The sequence below is a fragment of the Megascapheus bottae genome, chromosome 7 (genome assembly GCF_031878675.1).
Source record: "Megascapheus bottae isolate mThoBot1 chromosome 7, mThoBot2.hap1, whole genome shotgun sequence".
Classification (NCBI taxonomy): domain Eukaryota; kingdom Metazoa; phylum Chordata; class Mammalia; order Rodentia; family Geomyidae; genus Megascapheus; species Megascapheus bottae.
In genome coordinates this window covers 31,511,129-31,530,409 of record NC_143515.1, presented here as the reverse complement: position 1 = coordinate 31,530,409, position 19,281 = coordinate 31,511,129, and the positions used below count along the sequence as shown (strand labels likewise).

At 40.9% G+C, this 19,281-nt stretch overlaps 1 protein-coding gene across 4 annotated transcripts in view; it reads right to left on the bottom strand.

Annotated features, from left to right (window-relative positions):
• The window catches only part of M1ap (meiosis 1 associated protein), a 47,404-nt gene that overhangs the window by 9,462 nt on the left and 18,661 nt on the right, over positions 1-19,281 (bottom strand). For 2 of the 4 annotated variants that reach the window (XM_090336612.1, XM_090336615.1), the window contains exons 5-7: positions 17,795-17,968; positions 14,602-14,764; positions 13,793-13,934 (exon numbers count right to left, since the gene is read on the bottom strand). In XM_090336612.1, the coding sequence (XP_090192738.1) occupies positions 13,793-13,934; positions 14,602-14,764; positions 17,795-17,968 (479 nt within the window). The remainder of the gene's footprint in view (positions 1-13,792; positions 13,935-14,601; positions 14,765-17,794; positions 17,969-19,281) is intronic. The other 2 variants (XM_090336614.1, XM_090336613.1) reach the window with 2 other exon arrangements.

The window sequence follows — 19,281 nt, the reverse complement described above, 5'->3', positions numbered from 1 at the left end:
AAAAGAATACTCCAATTATTAGCATTAGAAATAAAGCAGGGGAGCCAGGAATTTGGCCTCGTGGTAGTGTGCTTGCCAGGTCTTCATGAAGACCTGGGTTTGATTCCTTGGGACCACATAAGTAGGGAAAAAAAAAAGCCGGAAGTGGTGCTGTGGCTCAAGTGGTAGAGCTCTAGCCTTGAGAAAGCCAAAGGACAGTGCTCAGGCCAAGTTCAAGCTCCAGGACTGGCAAAAATAAAATAAAATAAAGCAGGGAAAATAACTACTGATCTCACAGAAATCAAAAGGATTATAAGAGAATATTATAAACAATCATATGTCAACCTAGATTAAATGGACATATTCCTAAAAAGATCAAAGAAGCATGAAATCCATCCTGTTTTGGTGATTCATTAGAGGGATTCACAGAAATCAACATATTGTTATACTCATGGACATGATTTATTATAGCAAAAGAAAACAAAGTAGAATTAGAAAAGGAAAAAGGCTCATGAAGCAAAATCCAGAGGAAAGCACATATAAGCTTCAAAGAATCGTTTATCTTAATCAAGAATTAAGAGAGTGCTAATTCCTTTAGCACTAAATTATTATAATCTATGGGGAATATCCTTTTTAGAGACTGAAGTCCAGTGTTTTTCCTGGGGACTCATAGGCTACTCTTAATATTTAGGCAATGGTAGCAACACCCCCAAATCCAAGTTTCCAGATGCATGTTGTGACTCAGTCTTATGAACAGTACTTTCTTTCTAAGCATGAGCCATAGGCCTACTATATGAATTGTTAACTGTATGATCTATAACAAATAAAGATTTAGAATTGGTAATCAGAAAACTTCCCACAAGAAAATACAAGGCTCACATAGCTTCACTGGTAAATTCTACCAAATGTTTAAGGGAGAAATACCATTAACCCTTCACAAATTCTTTTAAACAGGAGAATGAGGGAATACTTCCAACTTAATTCTATAAGAGAAATATTACCTTGATATCAAAATGAGACAGACATCACAAAAAACTATAGATGAATATGCCTATGTACATATGTACCCAGCTTATTTTTTAATGTAAGATTTTAAGGCTATCCATTCCTTCTAAACCCTACTTTGGCTATATATAAAAGGATAGATGAATATTCCTATGTATTCTCTCTCTCTCTCTCTCTCTCTCTCTCTCTCTCATTCTCTCTCTCTCAATACTAGTATACAGCTATACTTAGATTTATACTCCATAACTAAATGAAATTTTTTCTGTGAATGAAAAATTGTTTTAGTATTGAAAAAATATTAATCAAAGCAGAACACTACATTAATAGAATAAAGAACAACACCTCATAGTGATACTGACATAAAAAAAGCATTGGATGATATCCAATACCCTTTCATAATAAAAGCATTCAACAAACTAGGAACAGAATGGAACTTCTTAATAAAAGCTTCTATAATAACTTCTTACTTAATAAAGGTGCTTCATACCTATAATCCTATCTACTTAGGAGGTTTAGATCTGAGAACTGAAGTTCAGAGCCAGTCCAGACAGACAAATCTGAGTGACTTAACCCTATTAATCACTAAAAATCTGGAAGTGCAGCCTATGGTGGCTCACACTTGTAATCCTAGCTAAGGAAGCTGAGATCTGAGGATCTAGGTTCAAAGCCAATCCAGGGACTAAAGTCCGTGAGATTCTTATCTCCAATTAACCACCAGAAAAACGGAAGTGGCTTTGTGGCTCACGGGGTAGGGTAGTAGCCTTGAGCTGAAGAGCTTAGGGACAGCACCTAGACCCAGAGTCAAGCCCCATGACCAACCAAACGACAACAACAACAACAAAGGTGGAAGTACTCAAATAGTAGTGTGGCTCAAATAGTAGTGTGCCAACTGTGAACAATAAAGCTGAGCAAGGGTATGAGGCCTTGAGTTCAAGCCCCAGTACCAACAACAAAACAAAACAAAAACCCACCAACTCACAGCTAATTTCATATGTAATGGTAACATGGTATGTAATGGAACAAGATAAAGATATTTGTTCTAGTAATTTGTGTATGACATGGACCCATGGGTTGAAAGTCAGAGGCCCACTGCCCACATTTTCTAAACAGTGTGAGGACATTAGGATTTGGGGTATGACTTTAGAGGTAAAAGCATCCATAAGGTTATTAAGTATATTTATATCCTGGTACCTGGGAACTGATACTTTCTAAATTTGATTTAGAAAAACAAAGTAATGTGACATTTCTCACATCATACAGGTATGATGCAAATTCATAATACAGTCAGGCCATGAAGGTCAGGAAACATGTGGTGATAGGTGCATGGGTAGGGAAGGGCAGAAAATGAGTGGAGGAAGAATACAGTGGGAATAGGAAAGGCTTAGTAGTGAAGGTGTTTATGCAGAGTCTGGAAAAAAAATGAATAGCTCTTTGTCAGGTGGACAGAAGCAAGGGAAAGGGAATAGCATAAAAAATGCAATCAGGCTGGGAGTTTGGCCTAGTGGTAGAGTGCTTGCCTAGCATGCACAAAGACCCAGGTTTGATTCCTTGGTACCACATACATAGAAAAAAGCTTGAAATGGTGCTGTGGCTCAAGTGGCAGACCACTAGCCTTGAGGGAAAAAAGCCCAAGGACAGTGCTCAGGTCCTGAGTTCAAGCCCCAGGCCTGGCAAAAAAAAAATGTGATCATTTGAAACAGTCTAGCATATTTGGGGAACATTTAGTAATTTATTAGTGAGCCTGGGGTACAGAATAAAAGGAACTTGGTGCCCAATAAAAAAACCAGACAAAGCTAGATGACAGGAAGCGCACTGACCCCATGTCAGTACACTGTCCTAGCATCTATTTTTCCCCTCCTTCTTTCAATCCTCATGCTATTCATTGAAAAAAATGACCTGCCATCACCCCACTCTCAGCTTGGAATCTTGGTCTTGATTCTGCCTGTATAACCGAAGACTTTCCATTTCCCCACCCATTCATAGCCCAACCAGTTCATCGCCTGTGTACTTAGATTCCTACTGGCTGTATCCTGGCTGGAATCCTGTCACTTCTGTGGCCAATTAGGGCAGACATGGTCTGGAAAGCTCTGGAATGTGTCTCTAGAGACGCTGACATTTTAAGTAGGAAGCTGAAAGAACTAGGTGGTATTTTCATTTCTTTTTCTCGTTTACACAGACATGACTTTGTAAGAGAAATGAGGATGTGGAAAGTGAGTCACTAGCTACATAACTAGACAACACACTAGGTTTGGTAATTGAAATGTTATTTTCCTGGCAATCGATAGATCCAGCTCATAAAGACTTGAAAACTTTATTTTTATTTATTTACATTTTTCTTTATCACATTCCACAAAATTGTGATGCCAATTTAGAAAAAAATGCAACAGGACAAAAAGATCAGTAATTAAGGAGATTGGGTAAAGGAAAAACAAAGGGAGGGCAATATTAGAGTCAGGATTAGATAAGTTTTCAGAAATATAATAGACCCAGTTTTGCTAGAAGGGTTCACTTTCTGCTCCCCTCCAGCTTTTCCTAACAAAGTCTGGGAGATCTTCTGATCCTAACTGAGTGAATGTATTTCAGAGACCTCCTGTAATCATGAAAATGAGTTTCCCATGCCTGTAAAGTGGTTTGGGAACTGGAGCCAGCCTTTCTGTGTTCATTCTGGCTCTACTATTTACTCTCAGTTTCCTCATCCGTAGAGTGGAGATAATAATTCATGCATATAGGATCAGAGGATAAAATAAATAGTGATAAAGTGTTTAGAACTGTGTCGGGTATTGAGTAAGAACCACAAAGTGTTCATTTTAAAATACAAAATAAATTAAAAAACAAAACAAAACGTGCTCCGTGCTTGTGGCTCATGTCTGTAATCCTAGATACTCAGGAGACTGAGATCTGAAGATCTCAGTTTGAAGCCACTTTGACAAGAAAGTCTATTGAGACTCTCCAATTTACCACCAAACAGTCAAAAGTGGAGCTGTGTGTGGCTCAAGGGGCAAAACAGTGCAGGGAGGGCCAGGAGTGTGGCCTAGAGGTAGAGCACTTGCCTAGCATGCACAAAGACCTGGTGTGGTGGCCCAAGGACAGTGTTCAGGCCCTGAGTTCAAGCCCCAGGATTGGCAAAAAAAAAAAAAAAAAAAAAAAAAAAAAAAGCTCAGGGACAGCACCCTGGCCTTGAGTTCAAGCTCTAGACTAGCACAAAAAGAGATTGTGAGTTTTATTTTTATTCAGTTTTTCCAACATAAAAAGTAATTAAATAATTCTCAGATATAGATTTTTGTAGTTTTGTTCTTGGTGGTGGTCCCGGGCTTGAATTCAGGGCCTGGGTGCTCTCTTGAGCTTCTTTTGCTCAAGGCTAGCACTCTACCACTAGAGCCACAGATGCACTTCTGGCTTTTTTTGGTAGTTTATTGGAAATAAGAGTCATAGACTTTCCTGCCTGGGCTGGCTTCCATCTTTAGATCTCAGCCTCTTGAGCAGCTAGGATTAAAGGTGTGAGCCATTAGCTCCCAGCATATGTAAAGCTTGTTTTCTGAGGGAAATGAAATAAATCACCTAGGAAGACAGCAATACAATAATTCAAAGAATACAATCAAGAAATACAAACTACGTTTAAGGCTACAGATGACTAAGGCCTGGGGTTATGTATCAAGTGTCGTTTGAAATCTTATAGAACATGTAGAGCTGATGAGTCTGGTGGGTTGACATTAGAGGCTAGAGTTCAGCTAGTGCAGTGTGGACTTTGTTCAGAAGAACTGCTCCACAAGGAACATTAAATAAACTGAGTTATACTTTTACTTGTAAGGAAATCTAAGCGCCTGAAAGTAAAAATATGGTGGAGCCAGTCAACTGGCTGAAGGAAATTAGAAAATGTACTATGTGTCTAGGATGGGGAAGGGAAATAAATGAGCTTTTAATAAGCATCTACTGCTGCATCTGGCTGGGTTGGAGTGGTCAGAAGCAGACTGCCTTTCCTGCTTAGAGCAACCAAAAAAGCTGGATAATTTTCAGAGACCATATGTTTGAAGACAGGAGCTGCTGAGAAAATGAGAGCTACAGGCAGCTCAGTCTGTAGAAAGGGAAAAATTGGAGAGAAGAGGGAATTATTTCAGCTTCTTTTACCTTGAGGATATGGTAGGAGCTGGGATTTGTGGGGCTCAGAATGGAGGAATTTAACCTGTGTGGCAGTTATAAGGCCACAGAGAATCTACAGATCTTTTGGTGGAGACATGGTGGTGGGGAAATGCTAGGATTCAAGGCAATTTTCCACTCAGCACATATGCCAAATACTAGGGCTGCGTGGGCTAGGAGGCAAAAACTCTTAAGAAGGAACCCTCCTCCTCAAAAAAAGTGAGTGTTTCATCAGACTTTGGTGACAGTGGGGGAGGGAGCATACACAATATACTAGGCTTTGAGTTGATAATTCTGGAAGGCCAGAAAAAGAATGCATAGACTGAGCCTTAGCAGGAGAGTGCCCAGCCTTGAGTCAGCATAGTTCCTGAGTAGAATAAGCCACTATGCTATCTGCTGGGAACAGGGAAGGTTTAGCTCTCTCCAGAGGAAGCCAACACCACTGGTGCCTCTATAATTTATTTATAGACAGTGTACGTCATTTAAAAAAAATCAGTCCTGGGGATTGGACTCTAGGCCAGGACACTGTCCCTGAGCCCTTCAGCTCAAGGCTACCATGCTACCCTAGGGACTGGGCATTGTCCCTGGGCTTTTCAGCTCAAAGCTACCACCCTACCCCTTTGGCCACAGCGTCATTTCTGGTTTTCTAGTGGCTAATTGGAGATAGGAATCTAATATTCTTTAGTGCCTGGGTTGGCTCTGAACTTCGATCCTCAGATCTGCCTGCAGAGTAGCTAGGATTACAGGAGTGAGCCACTGTACCCGGCCATCATTCTTTAAAACGGTACTAGATGTGCTGAAAGTTTAGGATCACATGTCTGAAAACCAAAAGGAAAAATAAACAATAGAGATAGAATCAAACCCACCAGGTATAGGGGTAAGGCATGAAGAATATTGAAGTAACTAATTAGTATGTTCCTGAAAATAAAGAGAATTTCTTCAGAGAATTAGAAAAAAGAAGAAGGGGGAGAAGGAAGAACAGGAAGAGAAGGAAGTAGCATAAAAAAATAAGTAACAATTGTAGAACCAATGACTGCATGCAAATCATATGCTAGATAAATGCCAGGTGCTTTACACATGAAATTGTCTGTCTGTCTGTCTGTCTGTCTCTCTCTTTCTCTCTCTCTCTCTCTCTTGCTCTCTCACTCTCACTCTCTTTCTTTCCTTTTTTTTCTTTTTCCTTTTTGGTTTTGTCAGTTTCAGGGCTTGAACTCAGGGCCTGAGCACTGGCCTTGGGCTTTCTCAAGGGTAGAGCTCTACCACTTGAGCCACAGCACCAATTTTGGCTTTTAAAAAAAATTTATTGTCAGGGTAATGTATAGAGGGATTACAGTTACATTCGTCAGGTAGTGGGTACATTACTTCTTGCACATTGATACCCCTTCTCAAGTTTTTGTCGTCGTTTCCTTCCCCCACCCCCTCCACTTTGGACTTTTTCAATGAGGTATGTGATACTGAGGTATTGAACCCAGGTCTTTGTGCATGCTAAACAAGCACTCTACCACTCGGCCAAACTCCTGGTCCCTGCAACTGTATTTCTTTTTTCTTTTTTTCTTTGTTGTCAATCCTAGAGCTTGAACTCATGGCCTGAGCACTGTCCTTGGGCTTTCCTCAAAGTTAGCATTTTACCACATGAGCCACAGCACCACTTCCAGCGGTTTCTATGTATATAGTACTGAAAAATTGAACCTGGGCGCATGCTAGGCAAGTACTCTACTGTTAGGCCTAACTCCCAGTCCCCTGCAATCATATTTCTTAATCTTTTTATTTTATTTTGGAAGTCCTGTGCTCAGACTCAGGGCCTGAGCACTGTCCTTGGGTTCTTTTTCTTAAGGTTAGCGCTCTACCACTTGAGCTTCAGCACCATTTCTGGCTTTTTTCTATGTATGTGGTACTGAGGAATTGAACCCGGGTCTTTGTGCATGCTAGGCAAGCGCTCTACCACTAGGCCAAACTAAATATTAAATACATTCTATAATCCCAGCACTTGGAAGGCTGAGGCAAAAGAATAATAATTTGGAGGATACTCTTGATTAGTTAGAAGACTCTGTCTCAAAACAAAACCAAAGCTATATTAATAAAAAAAACCCAGGAGCTGGTCGTGGTGGCTCACCCCTGTAATCCTACTCGGGAGGCTGAGATCTGAGGATCGCAGTGTAAAACCAGCCTGGGCACAAAAGTCCATGAGCCTCTAATCTCCAATTAACCACTAGAAAATTGGAAGTGATGCTGTGGCCCAAGGGGTAGGGCAGTAGCCTTGAACTAAAGAGCTCAAGGACAATGCCCAGGTACAGAGGTAGAGTGGTAGCCTTGAGCTGAAGAGCTTCAGGCCCAGGCCCAGAGTTTAAGTCCCAGTACTGACAAAAACAAACAAACAACAACAAAAAACAAAACCCAAAGCTATAAAATATAGTATATTTTACATGTGACAGCAGAATTACTAGTGTGTATTTATATCATGCCTTCTCCCTTTTTTCTTTCTCATCCAGTCCACTTCTCCTCAAGAAAGGAGAAGACTTGTCAGTTTTATTGCTGGATATCATAAATAGGTAGAAAATGCAGGATCTGAGAGTGAGGAAGTTATGTCATGGTCTATCAGTTTACAAAACATGGTTGAGTGGGAGGAGGACTGAGAGAAAAACAGGAAAGGACTATGGGTAGAGAGAAAGGAGGGGCGAAGAGAGAGACTAAAATGGCTGGCTAAAAAGCCTGGGCTAGCTTTAAACCTTGGTCTTCAGATCTCAGCCTCCTGAATGGCTAGGATTATAGTATGAGCCCCCATCCTTCAGCTCTTTTTAGTATTATTTGAAAGTGCAAAGGAAGGAATTTAAAAATGACTTTTGAGTCTATGGATAGCGCTACTTTATTATGGCATTTATACAGATACTAAGCCACACAGGCCACTTGATTCCTTAGGATTACAAATAGATACCTGCAACCAAGCTTAGAGAAGTGTGTTTCCTGATACTTTTCCCTGGAAGGTAGGGCAATACTCAGGAACTCAGGAATTCTGAAACCCAGAATTTTCCTGGACCATACATATTACATTCTACTACAACATTTTAGAAAACTGCCTTGCTCTGACTCCCTTACAAAGGGAGTTAAAAGGTAAATTGTTAGTCTTAACTCAAATTTGACTTAAGACTAATGAGTTGGTTGGTAAAGTGGAAAAAGTGGTAATATAAGAAAACACAACTGGGCCAGGAGCATGGCCTAATGGTAAGAGTGCTTGCCTAGCATGCCTGAAGATCCGGGTTCAATTCTTCGGTACCACATACATAGGGGGAAAAAAAGCCTGAAGTGGTGCCGTGGCTCAAGTAGTAGAGCTATAGCTTGAGAAAATAAAAAAGCCCAAGGACAATGCCCAGGCCCTGAGTTCAAGTCCCAGGACTGGCAAAAACAAAACAAAACAAAACAAATCCTCAAGTACTAGAGTTTGAAGCAAGTCAAATTTACAGGCTTAGAATTTTAGCTACTCTGGAGGCTGAGATTTGAGGATCTTGATTAAGAGTGAGCCTCAGGGAGACAAATTTGAGAAACTCTTATCTCCAGCTAATCAGCAAAAAGCCAGATGTGGAAATGTGGCTCAAGTAGCAGAATGGCAGCCACAAGTAAAAAGGCCACGTGGGAGAGTGAGGCCCTGAGTTCAAGGCCCATTGTTGCTACACACACACACACATGTTTTTGATGCTAGGTATTAAACCCACACAGAGCCTCTTTTTTTTTTTTTTTTTTGGCTGGTCCTGGGGCTTGAACTCAGGTGTTATCCCTAAGCCCCTTAGTGCTCAAGGCTGGTACTCTACCAACTGTGCCACAGTGCTACTTCCAGCTTTTTGTGAGTAGTTTATTGGAGATAAGAGTCTCATGAACTTTCCTGCCTAGTCTTGCTTTGAACCATGATCTTCAGATTTCAGTCTCCTGAGTAGCTAAGATTAAGGCACTAGTGCCCAGTCCACAAAATATTAAGTCAAGGAGTGGCAGACACATTGCAGTATTTCAGTATAAAATTATAAGCAGTATGTAAAATGGAGGCATTGAGACAAAGAAATAGATTGTTGGAATGTTAAAGAGCAGGTAAAATGGGTTTGAATAAGACAGTGATAGAAATAATGGACAGGGCTGGGTGCGATGCCTGATGCCTATAATCCTAGCCACTCAGGAGGCTGAGATATGAGGATCTCAGTTCAAAGCCAGCCCAGGCACTCAAGTCCCTGAGACTCATATTTCCAATTAACCACTGGAAAACTGGAAATGGCGCTGTGGCCCAAGGAGTAAGGCCGTAGCCTTGAGCTGAAGAGCTCAGGGACAACACCCAGTCCCAGGGGTAGGGTGGTAGGCTTGAGCTGAAGAGCTTCAGGACAGCACCCAGCCCCAGAGTTCAAGCCCCACAACCGACAAAAAGAAAAAAAATGGACAAGAAGTGGAGCTGTGGCTGCAGTGGTAGATTGCTAGCCTTGGGCTGAAGAGCTCGGGGACAGTGCCTAGGCCCAGAGTTCAAGCTCTATGACTGGGGGTGGGGGTGGGGGGAAGGACAGAAAACAAGTGTAGTAGGTGTTGTAGAACAGAACAATCAAGGCTTATTAAGTGACTGGATATGGGCACATGAGAAAACAAGTGATAATAGCGGAATGCTTCAAGATGATTGAAATGGAGCCAGTGTGCAAGAAAAGACTGGAGTAGGCAAGCCAGTTAGGTGTTTACTGGATATGATTTAGTAAGAACTAGAGGTAGAACAGGAAAGCAAGAGCGAAATTCACATGATTTAGTGGTGAGTGATGAGATGGCTGAAAACAGCTGAGGTTTCAAGGTTGGGCGAACAGACGATGGCAATGCGGCTCTTAACAGGAAGACAGTAGAATGAGAAGTAGGGAGACATCACAGTGAGAAAGACACAGGAAGCTGACGACATAAGATTTTAAAAGAATATCTGAAAAAGTATAAGGAAGAACACAGAACAAAGGACAAAACAAAGTAAAGAAGTGTAGAGAATGTGTGAAAATGGATCAGGGAGGTTTAAATTCTGTCTTGTTACTCAGTAAATATAAAAATATACTTGTTGAATGAACAAGTTATTTTCTCTCTTTTCTAGACCTGAAAATGTATTTTCAATCTGGTTATGGAACAAGAGAGAACAGTAGCATAAGAAGGACAAAGAGCAGCCAGGTGCCAGTGGCTCACACCTGTGGCAATCCTACTCAGGAAGCTGAGATCTGAGGATCAAGGTTCAAAGCCAGCCTAGGAACGAAAGATGATGAGACTCTTTTCTCCAATTAACCACTAGAAAACCAGAAGTGGCCCTGTGGCTCAGAGGGTAGGATGGTAGCCTTGAGCTGAAGAGCTCAGAGACAGCACCCAGGCACAAGGGTAGGGCGGTAGCCTTGAGCTGAAGAGCTCAGGGACACCACCCAGGCCCAGAGTTTAAGCCTCATGAACCCCACACACAATAAAAGAAAGACAAAGAGCAGGTTCCAGTGGCTCAAGCCTGCAATCCTAGCTACTCAGGATGCTGAGATCTGAGTATGGTGGTTCGAAGGCACCTTTGGAAGGAGAGCCTGTGAGACTTATCTCCAATAAACTACTCAAAATAGCCAGAAGTAGTGCTGTATTCAAGTGGTAGAGTGCTCACCTTGAGCAAAAGAAGCTTAGGGACAGCACCCAGGCCAGAGTTCAAGTCCCATGACCAAAAAACAAAATAAAAGATAGAGAGCAATATTGAGTGCCAAGCTAGTTTAAGTAGTAGTCAAAGAAATATAGTAGCATGGGAAATGAGGGAAAAGTTAGCCTCAATGATGTTGTTTGTATTATCTGGATATGTATAGAGTAGGGAATTTAGCAAAGCAATGGCAAGTATGGGTTCAAATTCTGACTTGAGGAAATGGTGCTGTTGTCCAAGTGGCAGAGTGGTAGCTTTCAGCTGAAGAGAGTTCAAGCCCATGACCAAAAAAAAACTTTTTTGACTTGACTACTTTGGTGGATCTGTGACCTTTGGTAAGTCACTTGGTCTCTTAGCTTTTTCTATCTGTAAAAATAGGAGCAAGTGGAGCTGAGAATATGGCCTAATGGTAGAGTACTTGCCTAGCATGCATGAAACCCTGAGACTGATTCCTTAGTACCACATACACAGAAAAAAGCCAGAAGTGGTGCTGTGGCTCAGGTGGTAGAGCACTAGCCTGGAGAAAAACCCAAGGACAGTGCCCAGGCCCTGAGTTCAAGATCCTGACTGGCAAAACAACAACTACAAACAGGAGTATCTGGACCTTACAGAGTATTGACGATTATATAAGATAAAGCATGCACTTGGTTAAGAGCTTACTATTGTAAATGTTTCCATCTCACAAACAAAAAGGATATTTATTAATGATGGATTAACCACAAACTTGTGAATTTCCAAGAAAGGAGTGATGAAGGTGAATTTCTTGTCCCTAGCCTGGTACACAGTGATCAGTATTTGTCAAATAAAGACAAACTCAGTGGTAGTGACTCCCCACCCCCCACTCCCCGCCTCTCTCTGCCAGTCCTGAGGCTTAAACTCTGGACTTGGGCATTGTCCCTGCGCTTATTTTGCTCAAGGATAGCATTCTACCACTTGAACCACAGCTCCACTCCTGCCTTTTTCTGCAACTAATTGGAACCTCATGGACTTTCCTGCCCAGTCTGGCTTCAAACCATGATCCTAAGATCTCAGCCACCTCAGTAGCTGAGGTGTGAGCCACCGGAACCTGGTTGTAAATAGATTTTTGTGCCAGTTCTGAGACTTGAGCTCAGGACTTGAGCTTTTTTACTCAAGTCTGGCACTGTGCCACACAGTTCTTCCAGTTTTTTTTGGTGATCAATTGGAGATAAGAGTCTCATGAACTTTCCTGCTTGGGCTAACTTTGAGCTGTGATACTCAGATTTCAGCTTCATGAGTTTCTAGGATTACAGGCATGAGTCACCAGCTCGCAACTTATCTCCATTAAAAAAAAAATCACTGCATGTAACACTGAAATGAACATTCTGTACAAAAAGCTCTGCCTCCTTTTCGGACTATTTTCTTGGGCAATATTTCAACAAAATTGTTCAAGAATATAAATTTCCAGAAAACTTACACTTCCTCTAACAGCATGTTTAAATGCCAAAGTATGTCTAAAATATGTACTACAAGCCACTCGGAGAAATTCATTGCTAGTGATGTATCTATCATCTCCCAGTTTCTGAGGAACTGAGTGAAGCAAATAATAAACAGAGCTGTTGGGCACTAACAGTTATAACTGGTCTGTTGTCTTTGCTCTGCAAAGACAGGAGGTGGTTATTCTTCAGATAGGAAACAGGAACTCAGTGGGTGGACCCTGAAAGGGAATATGGGCTTTGAAACAGGAAAAGAAGTCTGCTTCTGACAGTGAAAGATACAAAGCTATGCTGTCCTGCTCACCAATATTCTTCATTCTATATCTGCCCTTGGGTTCTTCTATTTCTAGTTCTTTTATTTAATTTCTAAGTATTATGTCAGGCGTGTTGTGTGTGTGTACATGTGCACGCATACATGCTCTTTTGTTTCCATTTCAGGGAATGACCTCCAACTTGTTCAGGTCAGAAAAAAACTGCTAATTTGATAGTTTACCTAACTCACTATATCTAATATTTTACCAAGTTTTAATGATTCAATAGCTAAAATATTTTTTTTCTTTTTTTTGGTCGGTGGTAGGGCTTGAACTCTGGGCCTAGGTATTGTTCCTGATGCCCTACCCCTTGAGCAATAGTACCACTTCCAGTTTTCTAGTGGTTAATTGGAGATAAGAGTCTTACTAGCCAGTGCTGTTTCAAGCCTATAATCCTAGCTACTCAGAAGTCTACTATTACTGGGCTGGGAATGCGGCTTAGTAGTGGAGTGCTTGCCTAGCATGCATGAGGCCCTGGGTTCAATTCCTCAGTACCCCATAAATAAAATTTACGAATACCATTAATACCATTATTGCCACTTAAATATTAAGTTATTATAAAACAGGGAATTTTAAGGCTTATCGTTATACAACTGACTTTAGCAAATGTTTCCTTCACCTGCTAAGTAGCCCAATATATATATTTGATTTTTGTCTTACACTAAAAGATATTTTCTTTTTCTTTCTTCCTTTCTTTCTTTTCTTTCTTTCTTTTTTTTTGCCAGTCCTGGGTATTTAACACTGTCTTTGGACACGTCTCTTTTTTTTTTTTTTTTTTTATCAAGGCTAGCCCTCTGCCACTTGAGCCAGAACATCACTTCTGGCTTTTTCTGTGAATGTGTTACCAAGGAATTGAACCCAGTGCTTTGTGCATGTTAGGTGAGCACTTTACCATCAGGGTATGCTCCCAGCCCTTAGGAGATATTTCCTAAGTCTCTGGAATTACTAGCTATGAGATGAGTAGGAATCGTATTTGCCTGTATTGGAGAAGTTCCTTTAAACCACATGTGATCACTCAGATCTTGTAGAAGGAGGCATATTATGATGGGAAACCATCTGGTAAAATGTGCTGATCTCTCCTTTAGAGTCACCTAACAAAGGCAGGTCTTATTTGTTTCAAATTTCGGAGTGAATCTTTTCTTTTCTATCCCCTCTTGGGGGTTGAGGCAGTTCTGGGATTAGGGAAGGGTTATTTGCTGCTGTCCTACGGTTGCTATCTGAGAATTCTCTTCCTATATGGGAACATTGGTACTCACCAACAGGCTGTGACACAGAGCATGAAAATGTTGCTGATTTGTCTCCAGCTCGTCCCAGTCCAGCTGCCAACAGCTCGTGGGTCTGAGGATGAAGGGTAGTCCATATGTCAGCGACTCACAGAGACCACTAGATTTTAGAGCCCTAGAAAGAGACAAAGGTAATAAAGGGCTCATAAGTGACATCTAGCTCAACTGATACATGTAAATTCAGCTTAAATTTAGGACCTTATTATGAAAGCTTTGGGGATTAACATTTATGAATTATTCATCTTTGTATGGCCAACATCAGCATGAGATCGGGTATGTAGCAGATTCTCAAAGCTCAGAAATCCACACACAGGTCCTACGATTATGAACTAGGAAGGAGTAAAAATGGCCTTGGCCAACATTGTTAATTCTAACTTATATGTGGTTTCTCTGGAATCAAGAGAAACAGGAGGGGTGGGAGTAGAATCTGTAGACCGCTAGTTCCTAGAAAGCTGGATCTTTGTACTGACTGATACCTAAATACAGTAGGCATTCAATAAATATTTACTGAATGGTTGAACACCTTTCAATTCATCTTGCTTTTCTCCAGAGACATCCTGGATTTCTAATTCTCATGCTGCAGCACCTCTAGCATCTTCTGTTTCTGTCTCCACATGTGGAATAGTTTAACCTTGATCTTTCATACCATACTAGTAATTGCTACCTTGGAACTGACTCTGCCTGATTCATGCTTAGAAATATAGCCTACATCTCTAGACTTCCTAGCCAGAAACTAGAAAGAATAGCATGTGCACAGACTGGGGAAGTTTCCTTGTACCTACTTGATCACTTGGAGCTTATAGTGAGAGGATGATGACTGAGAAGCCATCTGGTAGAGTGTACTGATGTCTCCTTTGGGGTCATCCATTCTCAAGGTGCCATCAGCTGTACCAGGAAGCAAGGATGGGCTGAGAAGCCGCTCTTGGAGATCACATTTCAGGCACACTACAATAAAAGTGGCATTGGAGGAGAGACTGTAGGTCACAAGTTACCTCAGGCTATGCCATTAAGAGACATCTGCTATCCATTTCCTCTCTATCAGGCAAGGGAATGGAAGAGGCAGGGAGTAGGCAGAGAAAAATGCTATTGGTTTGAGAAGATAAAGCAGGCTTGTGACTTACAGTGTATCTATGACTCTACCCAGTAGTTCACTTATTTTCTGTGTTTGACATGATTTTTACCATTTCACTTCTGGCCTGGCTGAGCAATTCTCTTATACCCACAGATCTGGCTATTAGCCTAATCCAAGAGGAACATGTGTGAAGCAAGCAGAAAATACCAAAATACACAGAGGCCCTTTGGAAACCACACAAGGACATCTTCCCTCTGTTGCTTCCCTTTGGCTATACTTTGGCATGACAGAAGGTCAGACGAAGGAGGAGCAGAAAAGCAGAAGTCAAGCAGTCAGAAGACTTGCTACTGTTTTCTGCAGGCTTTCTAGAGACATTTTGGGGTATGGGTAGAATAAGGCCTTTAAGTAGCCTAGCATGAACAATGACCCAGGTTCGATTCCTCAGTACCACATACATAGAAAAAAGCTGGAAGTGGTGGGGACCAAGACATGAAAAAGGGTATCAATGTATGTGAAGTAATGCACCTTCCACCTGGCGAATGTAATGTAACCCTTCTATTAATTACAATAAAAAAATATATGGAAAAAAAAAGAAAAAAGCTGGAAGTGGAAGTGGTACTGTGGTACAAGTTGTAGAGCTCTAGCCTTGAAGGAAAAAAAAAAAACAACAACAAAAAAACCCCAAAACCCAAGGACAATGCTCAGGCCCTGAGCCCAAGCCCAGGACTGGCCAAAAAAAAAAAAAAAAAGAGTAAACTCAATATGATGTAAAAGCAAAGGTAATAAAGGAAGTATCATGGAAAAAACAGAATGGCCAATTAAATGTCAATTTTAGCACAGAAACAGCCGGAAGTGGTGCTGTGGCTCAAGTGGTAGAGCTCTAGCCTTGAGAAAAGCCCCAAGTACTGGCCAAAAACCCAAAAAAGTGCCCAAGCCCTGAGTTCAAGCCTCAGTACTGGCAAAAGAAAGAAAGAAAGACATAAAGAAAGAAAGACATAAAGAAAGAAAGACATAAAGAAAGAAAGAAAGAAAGAAAGAAAGAAAGAAAGAAAGAGCAAGCTGCCTTTCATGGGAAAGTTGTAAATGAATTCCAGAAAACAGATGTAATTATCTTTGAAATAGATTTTTTTTTTGCCAGTCCTGGGCTTGAGCTCAGGGCCTGAGCACTGTCCTTGGACTTTCTCAAGGCTAGAGCTCTATCACTTGAGCTTCAGCACCACTTCCGGCTTTTTTTCTATGTATGCAGTACTTAGGAATCGAACCCCGGGTCTTCGTTCATGCTAGGCAAGCACTCTACCACTAGGCCAAACTCCCAGCCCTTGAAATAGATTTTTAAAAAGGAGGTCCTAGGAATATTATTACACAGAAAGAAAAGACAGATGAAAGTTAAGTTGTAAAAAAGCATTCCAAAAACTGAGAGATAGTTATGGAAGTTAGGACATTGTGATATTGCCCCCTAAAAGTACTCATTACTTGACTTATGTAACTATAACATCTCTGTATAATACTTTTATAATAACAATTAAAAAGTTAAAAAAATTCCAAGTCAGATTTAAATGAAAGGGAAGTATAGATTTGACAGCTACCCCACAGAAAGAATCATAATCCTAACCAGGCATGGTGGCTCATGACTATAATCTTAGCTACTCAGAAGGCTGAGATCCAAAGATTGAGGTTCAAAGTCAGCCCAGGCACTACAAAACCTTGAGACTCTTATCTCCAATTAATCATTAGAAAACAGGAAGTGGGGCTGTGGCTTATGGGTAGGGTGGTAGCCTTGAGTTGAAGAGTTCAGGGACAGCTCTCAGGCCCAGAGTTTAAGCACCATGACCCACCAAAAAAAAAAAAAAAAAAAAAAAAAAAAAGAATCATAGTCCTATTTAATTATACCTCCAAAGAGTTTTCCCTTCCCTGGGGGGGGGGGGGAATGGCAATATCACGAGTCTATTACAACTAAAAAAAAAAGAGACCTCAAATATACTACCAATGCCTAAGAAAAAGTCCTCAGAGGAGGTTGAAAACATAGTAAGTCAGATCCTGTAAAAAGGATTTTGGAAAGTACTATATGCCTCCAATACTCAGTGAACTTCGTAAATACTACCAGTATTCTGTTCAATGAGAAAACATGTCTTGGTCCTTTCCCCTAGGAGTTAGATCCTTAAAGAATGGCTTCTCTGGGTTAGGAGTTTGGCCTAGTGGTAGAGTGCTTGCCTAGCATGTACGAAGACCTGGGTTCAATTCCTTGGTACTCCATACACAGAAAAAAAAAAAGAAGCCGAAGTGGTGCTGAGGCTCAAATAGTAGAGCTCTAGCTTTGAGAAAGTCCAAGGACAGTGCTCAGGCCCTGAGCTCATCAAACCCAGGACTGGCAAAAAAAAAAGAATGGCTTCTCAAACCTCAGGGTGGCCGACTACTTAAAGACCCATCTCCCAATCCTGCTACCCTAGATCTGAAGCCAATCTCCAGAAAGGATGGGAGAACAGAAAGAGCCTTTTTCCTGCCACCTGGTAGAGTAGCATTACTGACGAATACAATATTCAGGACCTTTCTGGCACGTCTGGAACACTATTGATATCATTGATATATTGATATCATTGATATCTATCATATTAAAAAACATTGAGAAAAATATGTTTGATTGCATTCTTATAGAGAGAAGCTGCATCCTATTATTGAAATGTCTAAGATTTGTCCCTAAACCAATTGGCTTTTGCTGGTAGGGCTTAATTAGGTTCAGCTTTGTAATGGTGTACCTTTTAGAACTTTGCTCCTTATACCTCAAGCTAATACTGGACAGTCTCATTCAATCTCTAGGTCTCAAATAATTTGTAGGCTGATGATTTGCCAATCTAAAGTCTTAATCCTAGACAATGATAGTCTCAGTCTACATATTTTTTGTGTACTTGGATTATCACCAGCTCTAGAAATATTGCTGAAAGTCTGTGCAGGAAGAAGAAGGTGGATGTGTTCTTGGTCTGTTTCACTATTATGTAGCCAGGCTTTGAAGAAAATCTCCATGTCGATAACATCATTGCCTATAGTCTGAAGGTCAATGTCAGTCCCCAGGATGGGATTCTCTGCAAAAGAAAGGAAAACAGTCAAGTACTCAATTTTTATTTATTTATTTATTTATATATTTATTTGCCACTCCTGGGCTTGAGCTCAGGGCCTGAGCACTGTCCTTCGACTTTCTCAAGGCTAGAGCTCTACCACTTGAGCCTCAGCACCACCTCCAGTTTTTTTTTCTATGTATGTGGTACTGAGGAATTGAACGTAGGTCTTTGTGCATGCTAGGCAAGCACTCTACCACTAGGCCAAACTCCCGGCCCAAAAGATATAGTTTTGTTTTTTTTTTTTTTGCCAGTCCTGGGCCTTGAACTCAGGGCCTGGGCACTATCCTTGGGCTTTCCAAGGCAGGAGCTCTACCATTTGAGCCACAGCACCATTTCTGGCTTTTATCTATGTATGTGGTACCAAGGAATCGAACCCGGGGTCTTTGTGCATGCTAGGCAAGCACTCTACCACTAGGCCAAACTCCTGGCCATCAATTTTTAGTTATAAAGTTTGGAGCTATAAAAGTTTAAATGCATCTGTCTTTTTTTGGACTCATCATTTGCATCTGTAGATATATATCCATGGGCCATTCTTGGGCAGCTTGCAGAGAAACATATGCAAAGGTATTCAGACAGCATTGGTGTAACAACAAATACCTCCAATAAAAAGCAATTCTAGTATTCATTAGTATTTGGACAATAAATGTGCCATAGTTCACCTAGGGGAATGTTTAGATAAATTACAGCACATTGAAACTTTGGAGTAGGTGCTAACAAAAGTCAGCTAAATGTACTGTCATGGGAAGCTAGGAGACAGTGAATAAATTAAGTTATAGAATAAGTATGATTATTTGTGCAAACATCAAGTAAGAATGCCTATTCATATACATGTATATTCATATGTATATGTACATACACATAAATATATTTGAAAAGGTATGAATAGAGAGTGATGAAAAGGGGACAAGTTCCTGAGATAAGGTTCTCTTTTAAAATTCATACTGCTTTATTATTTGAATTTGTTTTCTCTCTCTCTCCCTCTCCCCCCCCCATTCTCTCTCTCTCTGTTTTGTGCCAGTTCTGGGGCTCAAGCTCAGGGCCTAGGCATTATTACTGAGTTTCTTTTGGCTCAAGGCTGGTGTTGTATTACTTGAGCCACAGCACCATTTCCAGCTTTTTTTGAGTAGTTTATTGGAGATAAGAGTCTCATAGACTTTCCTGCCTGGGCTGGTTTTGAACTGTGAGCCTCAGATCTTAGCCTCCTGAGTAGTTAGAATTATAGGTGCAAGCCACTGGTTTCTGGTTTTTTTTTTTTTTTTTTTTTTAAGCTTTTGGGA